This window comes from Odocoileus virginianus, chromosome 3, assembly GCF_023699985.2.
Source record: "Odocoileus virginianus isolate 20LAN1187 ecotype Illinois chromosome 3, Ovbor_1.2, whole genome shotgun sequence".
NCBI lineage: Eukaryota > Metazoa > Chordata > Mammalia > Artiodactyla > Cervidae > Odocoileus > Odocoileus virginianus.
The window spans coordinates 47242054-47252117 of NC_069676.1; the positions used below are offsets into that span (position 1 = coordinate 47242054).

A 10064-nucleotide genomic window follows, 5' to 3' on the forward strand; every position below is an offset into this window, starting at 1 on the left:
TATTTCATGAATGAGGAAATTGAGTCATGTTAAAATTAAGTAGATTGTGGTCATACTGCTTGTAAGTGGCAGAGCCAAAAATTAAATCTAAGCAGTTATGTTCCAGAGCTTGATTTTTAAACCACAGTGATAAAAATAGTTGCACCATAAGATACCTTCTTCAAAGGACATCATTCAACGTATTGATACTTCATGAAGTCAGCTCTCTGATTATCTTACAGCATAATAAGTCCTCATATTTATTTTCTGCTCTTTTATAAGGGAAGCCTTGGATTACTTAGTTTTAAAACAAGCTAAGTTTTTGTTTTTTTTTTTTTTTTAAGACTAGTAAATTTGGGGGGAGAGAAAGAAAAGTCTTTTTTTTTTTTTTTTTTTTGAGAAAATGAAGGCAAAGACGCTATCCCTTTCCCTTCAAGTAAAGCAAATGGAAGGGATACTGCAGGATAATTGTTGCAGAGTAAATTTGTCTTTCTTAACAGCGTCGTTTCCCAGGGAATATGGAAGGTTTTGTCACTCTAGATGAGGTTGGTGATGAGGAAGATTCGGAACTTCAGAAACTTCGTAAATCGGGCATGGCATTTAAATCTGGTGACAAAAATGATGATGGTTTGGTTGAAATTAAGGTGGACAAGATCGAGGAACTTGACCAAGAAAATGAAGCAGCGTTGGAAAATGGAATTAAAAATGAGGAAAATACAGAGCCAGGTGCTGAATCTGCTGAGAATGCTGATGATACCAACAAAGATACAAGTGAAAACGCAGATGGCCAAAGTGATGAAAACAAGGAGGACTATACAATCCCAGATGAGTATAGAATTGGACCATATCAACCCAATGTTCCTGTTGGTGAGATTTAAGGCTTTGTTATTCCCCCTCACCCTCCCCAAACTCTTAATATAAGATATTTTTAAATTGGTCTTAACATAAACTCTGAAAACATGAAGTTCTATGTAGAACAATTTGTAAATCTTAACTTGAAGCATTCTTTTTTCCTCTTTTTGTTACCATTCCATAATATGTTCTTTTTTCTCCTCATAAAATTTTCTGAGAATTTCACATTGCTTTTTGTTTTGTTCACCGTTCTATTTCAACATTTTTAAGAGAACAATTAGGTGTGGGCCCTTAAACATCAATTAAATACAAGCTATTAACGATGTCATGGTTTTTGCTTTGTTTTAGCGTAGGCTATATTGGACATGTCACAATTGTTAACTCATTCAAATTATATTGACAGGAAAAAAAGATTTGAGAACACTATTAAAACCTTCAGTTTACTGAATTTGTAAGAATGTATGTTTGTGTTCTAGGTATAGACTATGTGATTCCTAAAACAGGGTTTTACTGTAAGCTGTGTTCACTCTTTTATACAAATGAAGAAGTTGCAAAGAATACTCATTGCAGCAGCCTTCCTCATTATCAGAAATTAAAGGTAAGGCTGAATCTAAAAGAGGAGAGTTCTTTTGTGAAAACTAACAAGTCACGTAAGTTTATGGACCAGTACCATCTGTGGACCCAGCACGCTTTATCCTGATAACATTCTTTATTGATGGGCCTTGAGCAGTTTGATGAACTCTGGAAACATCTGCTAAACCTCTTTCTAGAATACACTCTTAACTAAATGATAATTCAATAATTTCAAAATTTATAGATTTAAACATTACAAATTCTGTTGTATAATTAAGAGTTATTTGAGTATTCTCAAATGATTATTAGACTGTAATTTCTCTAATTTGGAAAATACTGGAGGCCTGAAAGTCAAGTGAAATACTACAAAGCCTTTTTCAACTTTAAAGTGCCATATCCCTTTATACTTAATGATTTTTACATTGACTTTAAATTATTATTTTATTAATAATGACACTTCAGTGAAGTTTTATGACCAAAAGGATATACAGGTAAAAGGAAAAATTAATAAAGCACAACATAATAAAGAATAACAAATTTCTGTTTGGATATTTCGAAGTTTGGTGTTTTAGTTAGTGGCTTAAGGACCAAGTATTGAAATAGATGAGGGAAAACTTGAAAGTAGGAGTTAAAAAAGATGATACTGATTTATAATATAAAGCTGCTAGAGTATTAAGGGCAGTGGTTATTTTCAGTGGTAGCAGAAATTTAATAATATTTTGTCCTTTTTTCTTAGAAGAAGGGGCATTGAATTAAATACATGTCATTTAACTAATCTTAAGTTCTTGGGGGTAGCAGCAGTTATTCTATGTGCGTATTTTGGTCTTTGTTTTCTCATCTTTGTAAGTTAGTCTTAATTGCACATTGAAGTAACTTTTTCATATTTTACTGTTTCTTTTCCCATGCCTTACTGTGGTGTCCAGTTTAGTTTTATACCTGCTTGATAAGAGTAACTGGATCATACAAATATTGACAAGGTTATAGTTAAATTAGACTGAGGTCCCTAAACTTCAATTAGAATATTTTGTTTTGTAGTTAATCCATTTGTTATGTTTCACTAAGGTGACTTAATCCTTGTAACTTTTTCTTTTCTTTTCAGAAATTTCTGAATAAATTGGCAGAGGAACGCAGGCAGAAGAAGGAAGTTTGAGATGTGCAAGAAGCTTAATGATTTCAAAGAAAATAATGGTTCTTTGTTTTTAAATGTTAACCTTTTTTAAATACAATACTGATAGTTAGAAGAAAACTATTGTACTCTTTTGTTTTAGTGGAAAAATAATAGATAATAGATGTCTGTTCATGTGTTAAGTGTTATAGCAAAAATACATATACGGTTAAGTTAATGAAGAATTGTTTTTGTTTTATCAAAATGGTAACAGACAGAAATACTTTGTAGAGACTGACTTCGTATGCTAAAGACACTTGCACCACTAAGAAGGATATGTAGAAGCATTCAGAGAGATGAAATTGAGTAGTTCCAAGCTTCAAAGATATGTCAAAACTTTTGATTCCATTCAATAAAGAACAAAACCAATTGTATTTTTATTACTTTCATCTGAAACATTCCACATTTTAATCTGAGCCTTGCAGACTTTTCATTTGGAGTTTGAAGCATTTTTGGTTTTGTTTCATTTTTGGAGAACTTCACTAATGTGAGATTGGTAATTAAAATGCAGGTGCAGTTTTCTTTCAATGTCATGTTGTTGTTTAGGTAATAAGAAATATTAAGTAATTGGCTTTAGATTTTGTAATTTTTTCCCCCAAGTTCCTGCTAGATTTCATATTCTAGAAGTCAATGTATTTTCAGTGAAATGTAAAAATACTCCCCTTCTCTTTGACCAGTATTAATTTCTTGAGATCTTATTGCTTGTCACTTGAATCCTGTAGCTGTCATACATCATCTGGTATAAGCAACATTTGATTTTTGAAGTGTGTAGACCATCTCTTTGTATTTTCAGGATGTAATTTTACATTTCTGCATTTTAAGAAGTTTGGCCATAATCTTAGACGCACGCTTCTAATTCATATACTTGCATATGTGACCTTTGTGAACAGAAATTTGCATGTATAATCTGTGTTTACTTGTAACTTTCTGGTTATATACTGCTTATATCTGTGGATTCAAGTTTCTTAAGTGAGTACCAATAAAAAACAAAAACTTAGGCCATGTTCATTGGTTATACATGTTTGAGGTGTTAACCAATATATTTGTCACAGTTGTGGTTTTTATTTACTGTTACACTTTCTTGCATGCTTTAACAAATTATTCCATTTTTAATCTAGAGTGTTCTAAAAACTACTACTAAAAATCTGAGTTTTAAAGCTTTTGGTGCTGGTGGATTTCTTGTTCCTGTTACATAACTAAAAATTGGACTAGTTATAGTTTTTTCAGACCTTAGGAGTTCAAAATGCTAAGGGTGACAAATGACAAAAGCTCGTTTAGACATGTCTAAGTGTTAACAATAAACTTGGAAATAACATGGAATAACAAGAATTAGTTCTATCAGCCTTTCAAAATATGTTGGGGTAATTGATTTAAAAGATTATTGTCAAGCAAATTTTTAATTTAAAAAGAATTTAAGGGATTCTCTTTGAACCACTTAGATCTATTAAAGGATGTATCAAATGGAAGAAATTTTATGATCTACCACTGAGGGGAAAATGACACTTTAATGTAACATGCACAAAAAATCCTTGCCAGTTTACTTCAGTTTAATTTTGACCTTTACTAATTACCAACTTCTAATTCGAACTGTTTAACTAACAGTAGCTATACAAAGCATTTTGTGTACAATGGAATCCCTTGTTTTTTTGTCAACTTTTTTCATAGGTCCTACTTTGTTAGATATACCAAGGTGTAGAAAAGAATATTTAATATCTTCATTTGCTAGGGTTTGGAAAGTAGAAATTCTCATAATTTGCTAATGATGAATAAACCTCTAACAGCTATTTCCCAGATTATGACAAACCTTTATTTAACAGGAATGTTTTTCACTTAACCAACTATAAAGTAGAAAATTTTCCCACTCCCATTTTAGTTTTTAGTTTAAAATAGATGTTAATCCTGAGTGAAGGAAACTTGATGTTTTACAGTTTTATCATTGCTAATAAATACGGCCTGTGAGAATGACTCTGGTAAGGCTTAAGTTGGCTAGCTGTAGTAGTGTGTATCCTAAAAACACTTGGTTGACCAAAAAGTTCATTCAGGTTTTTCATAAGATCTTACCAACCCAATAATTTTGTTTAGAATTGTAAATGAGGAATGTGAATTTCTGGCTTTTGAGTACCAAATAAGTACTTCTAGAGATTTTTATATGGTATAGATTATAAGGAACTTTTCAAGCTTATATCCAGCCTCTGAATTCTTTTACCCCTTTTTCTTAGGGTAAAAGGGCTTCCGTGGTAGCTCAGCTGGTAAAGAATACACCTGCAGTGCGATTCGATTCCTGGGTCAGGAAGATCCACTGGAGAATTCCATAGATGTATGTTGTGACCATGGGGTCACAATAGGGACTGAGTTGGACATGACTGAGGGACTCTCACTTTAGGGTGAAAAGGACATACATACACGCTATTAAGTAGTATGGCAGCATTAGGTTATAAAAACAGAAGAATATACATTTTTTTTTGCCTGACTGTTCACAGTGTACTTTTAGTGGCTTTGAACTGGAAGATGACATGAGTAAAAACTGACGAAAGAGGCTTGTATGTAGTGGAAATCTGTAGAGGAATGCTGTGTATTATATTTTTAAATCAAACAAAATCGGTATACACAGTTTGGTTAGGATAATACATGCTAAGTCTAGGAGTGAGCGGCTCTGTACTCTTCTGTATTGTCTTCCATGAAATATGGCCTAGGATAGCCTAAAGATCAACTGTTGGGTGGTAATACATTTGAGTTTTTCTCCAACCAGGACCCTGAGCTAAGCTGTTTGTTAAGCTGGAGTTAAAGTGCTTCTCCAATCTGATGCACATCCTTTGTATGTCAGGTGTAAGACATGGTATACAAACAAAATGCTTCTGTGAATTAAGACTAATTCTCAAATGATAGAATGTAGCAGAATTACCTGGAAACTTCATTTTAAACATTACTGGGCTCTGTTCCTAGAATTTCTGATTTACTGAGTGTAGGGTTGATTTTAATTTGCATTTTTCCAAAAATTACCCAGGTGATGGTGATGTCAAGGATAGAGCCCACCATTTAGAGAATGATTGATTTACCTATAGCTGAAGTGTACTGCTAGGCACTTGTGGTCTGATGCCTGATTTAGATATATTGCTTGAAGGTTTTGCTACTGTACTAAAGGTAAGGGAAATGTTGAAAAAGAATATTTGGGATCCCTCATGAAGCATTTTTTAAAGTTATAAGTGGGAGACACCCATATCAGAGCCCTCAATACGGCTTTCTGTGATGAACCCTTTAGCTTGGGACATTAATAAAATGAGCAGCTAATTTACTGAAGTTTTAAGTGAATGGAAAATTGGAAGTAGATACTGTTCACTCCAGATATAACTTACAGAATTACTATAGTTGATAGAAGCTAGAGCTCAATTAAGGTACTAGCTATTAGGAAAAAATGTGAAGATATCAGGAGATAATAGGTTGAAGAAAATTCCACATGAGAACTGTTAGATAATCTATGATTAATTTTTAAAAGGCTGTATTGACATTTATTAAAGCCTTTAACCCTGGCCTTCTAATTTCCATACATTTTAAGAATTCTGTAAAGCCAAATGCACAATAGGGAACATGAAAATTCAGAGGAAGGGGGGCAGTCTTTTATATATAGTAGAGAAAAAACAAATGGTGTTCACACCAGTAAGAAACTTAACAGTAAAAATTGTAGCCATTAAATACAGGTTTAATATCTTTGAACCATCTTATTGTGCTTTATATACTGCACCATTCGTATACAGGTTTAATTACCTGATCCAAATGGAATATACCAAGAGCAACAGGAGTGTCCTACATTTGACAAGGTCAGAATACTCCAATTTCACTCATTGCACCTGACTGTCAAAAGTAGGACCAATTCCTATTTGTTTTGCCAGGGTCGTTAAATCAATTTTCATCAGCTACTTCCTTGGCAACTGCCAAGTAGTCTTTATATGTATACCCCCCCCTCCACTTGTATCGGGAAGACATCATTTTATGCTGTGTGTGTGCCCTTAATCTGCTCTGGTATAAAAAACTTGTGGAAAGGAATTGGAGTTTAAATGGTCGTTAGTGTAGTAGATGATAAAAACTAGTGAAAACCTAACTTATTTTCCTAATTGTGGCTAATTCTGCTCACAAGCACAAGTTATGTCTGATCCATTTCATGGTAAGTAGCTAAGCTGTGCAAAACCAGCAAGGAAGGGCTTGACACTGCAAAAGAGGAATTTCCTCTGCCCTTACATTCTGCACATCTGTAGGTGCATATCACCCTTTTTTTAAAAAAACCTTTTTCTATATATACTTTCTACAAGTTTGACCTTTATAAGTCAGGTCAGTTTTTGTTTTCATACACAAAATATACTATTCTAGCCATTTAAAAATAACATTCTGTTAACCATAATTCATTTAACCAATTCCCTATTGATGGGCTTTTCCATTTTGACTTAAGAGCTATGAGTATCCTTATCTTTACATCTTTCCAATTTCATATATACATGGAGTGTTTGAGACAGAAGATTTACACATTTTTACATTTGATGAAAAGAGTGAGAGCCTTCATAACCATCCTCTCCTGATTCCTGCATCCTACTTCACCTTCCATCTCAAGTTAGAGTTATTGGTGCCTGTGGTGTTGGAGAAGACTTGAGAGTCCCTTGGACTGCAAGGAGATCCAACCAGTCCATCCTAAAGGAGATCAGTCCTGGGTGTTCATTGGAAGGACTGATGTTGAACCTGAAACTCCAGTACTTTGGCCACCTGATGCGAAGAGCTGACTCATTGGAAAAGACCCTGATGCTGGGGAAGATTGAGGGCAGGAGAAGGGGATGACAGGATGAGATGTTTGGATGGCATCACCAATACAATGGACATGGGTTTGGGTGGATTCCAGGAGTTGGTGATGGACAAGGAGGCCTGGTGTGCCGCGGTTCATGGGGTCGCAAAGAGTTGGTCGCAAAGAGTTGGTCGCAACTGAACTGAACAGTACAAGAATTTCTGTAGCATTTTAAAACACTGGACCTCTGATGATTCTATTGCAATGTCTCATCACTGGCAAACAATAGCCTTCCTTTTTGTGACACTGTTTTCCAATCAGATTATCATCACCACCATCCAGACAGTATCTACAGATTATAAATAATAATACAGATTAATATTTTGGTTTTATACTCCCTCTGTTCATGCCTCTTCTAGCCTCAAGTTGATAAATTACCTTCCAGGTTCCTTGAATTAATCATACTCCATAAACCAGTAAAACATCTTCCTCCCCAGAGCTGTTTGTTCAGCAGGCAAGAAAGCCAAGCCCTTTTTCCCTGGTTTAGGATTGTTCAGTCACTAAGTCATGTCCAACTGTGCTATGCCATGGTCTGCAGCACACCAGGCTCCGCTGCCCTCCGCTATCTCTGAAGTTTGCTCAAATTCATGAACAATGATGCTATCTACCTATTTCACCTGCTGCAGCCCCCTTCTTTTGCCTTCTTTCATTCCCAGCGTTGGGTTATTTTCCCGTGAGTCTGCTCTTCCTATCAGATGGACAAAGTATTGGCGCTTCAGCCTCAGCATCAGTCCTTCCAATTAAAATTCAGGGTTGATTTTCCTGAGTTGACTGCCTTGATCTTGCAGTCCAAGGGACTCTCAAGAGTCTTCTCCAGCACCACAGTTTTAAAGCATCAATTCTTCGGCACTTAGCCTTTATGGTCCAATTCTCATGTCCATACATGACTACTGGAAAAATCATAATTTGACTGTATGGACCTTTGTCAGCAAAGTGATGTCTCTGCTTTTTAATATGCTGTCTAGGTTTGTAATAGCTTCCCTTCCAAAGAGCAAGCATCTTTTTTTATTATTTTTTGCAAGCATCTTTTTAAATTTCATGGCCACAGTCACCTTCCACAGTGATTTTTGAGCCCAAGAAAATACCTGTCACTGCTTCCACTTTTCCCCCTTCTGTCTGCCATGAAGTGATGGGACCTGGATGCCATGATCTTAGTTTTTTGTTTTTATTATGACTGCAAGGTGTCTTAGTTGGGGCATGTGGAATCTAGTTGCTTGACTAGGGATCAAACTTGGGCCCTCTCCTTTGGGAGTATGAAGCCCCCAGCCACTGGACCACAAGGAAGTCCCTGATCTTAGCTTTTTCTTAATGTTGAGTTTCAAGCCAGTTTTTTTCACTCTTTCTCCTTCATCAAGAGGCTCTTTAGTTCCTCTTCACTTTCTGCCATTAGAGTGGTATTACCTGCATATCTGAGGTTATTGATGTTTCTCCCAGCAATCTTTTTGGTTTTGTTTTTTATTATTTCTTGCAGCAGTGTTGATTCCAGCTTGTGATTCATCCAGCCCAGCATTTTGCATGATGTACTCTGCATATAAGTTAAATAAGTAGGTTGACAATATACAGCCTTGTTCTCCTTTCCTTTTGAACCAGTTGGTCTTCCCTGTCTGGCTCTATTAAATGTTGCTTCTTGACCAGCACACAGGTTTCTCAGGAGACAGGTAAGGTGGTCTGGTATTCCCCTCTCTAAGAATTTTCCACAGTTTGTTGTGATCCACACAGAGACTTTAGTCGGTTTAGGATACAGATTTGCAAATGTGGTCAATGTGGTTGACTGAGGGGTAACCACCACATTTTATTTCTTTGGAGCTTTGGGCTGACTCAAAGATTTTAATGAATGAAATGGCCCTAGGTAGAGAGAGGCGCTCTCAGATTCAGGACTTCCATGGAGGGAGCTTTTTTTTTTATTTTTGTCTTCAGTTTTAGCAGATAGAAAAGCTTGATTTTTTAAGATTCAAGGTTTACAAGAGAGTAAAAAGATAAATGTCAGTCCCTCATTTTACTTCCCCAGGGGGAAGTTTTCGTGTGTCCCCTTTCAAATGTATATTACACATACTATATACTGTACCTTGGTTAGTATCACTAAAAACATACATAGGACTTGCCAATGAGGAAGCAAGGAAGCATGGATTAATGTATGGCGGGCAGCGCATCCGAGATCATGGAGGAGGAAAATTATTGGACCCTTAACACTCACCCTTCTGCCTTACCTCTGAACAGACTGTTTCCTTTGTAACTTCGAAAGGGGGTTATAGATCTCAATTCCCAGCTCACATTGAGTTCACCATTGTGGTTGAAAAAGCCTGATTGGCCAAGGGTACTTTCACGTTTTCATGCTATGTCTGGATAGTGGTGGTGAAATCTGGGCTCGAAAAGGGTGTACCTGGACGTGTATGAGTGCAGGTGCTTGTGTAATATGCCTCTGTGAATTTGTCTTAGTTTATTATTTCTGTTATGTTTTCTGTGTCAGGATCTCTGGATATGATTTGGTACGTGTCACTCATAGTGTGACGCTGTATATCACGTTTGGTGGGTGTGTGTGTCTGGCTGTGTGACTGCACTCTCGTTATCTAGATGTTCCTATTTGATGTCAGTGTGTTTGAGGTAACTGTTGAGGTGTGTAATAGTCCACGTCTGTGTATATTGTCTGGGTCTCCTTCCTAGCTCCCCCAC

The 10064-nt window shown here is 36.0% G+C and overlaps 1 protein-coding gene across 10 annotated transcripts in view; it reads left to right on the forward strand.

Moving 5' to 3' along the window:
* Positions 1 to 3726, forward strand: part of MATR3 (matrin 3) — a 38166-nt gene extending 34440 nt beyond the window's left edge. For 8 of the 10 annotated variants that reach the window (XM_070465446.1, XM_070465449.1, XM_020908396.2 and 5 more), the window contains 3 exons: positions 480 to 846; positions 1308 to 1429; positions 2504 to 3726. In XM_070465446.1, the coding sequence (XP_070321547.1) occupies positions 480 to 846; positions 1308 to 1429; positions 2504 to 2554 (540 nt within the window). In that variant the 3' untranslated portion in view covers positions 2555 to 3726. The remainder of the gene's footprint in view (positions 1 to 479; positions 847 to 1307; positions 1430 to 2503) is intronic. The other 2 variants (XM_020908397.2, XM_020908399.2) reach the window with 2 other exon arrangements.
* The last annotated feature ends 6338 nt before the right edge of the window (positions 3727 to 10064 follow it).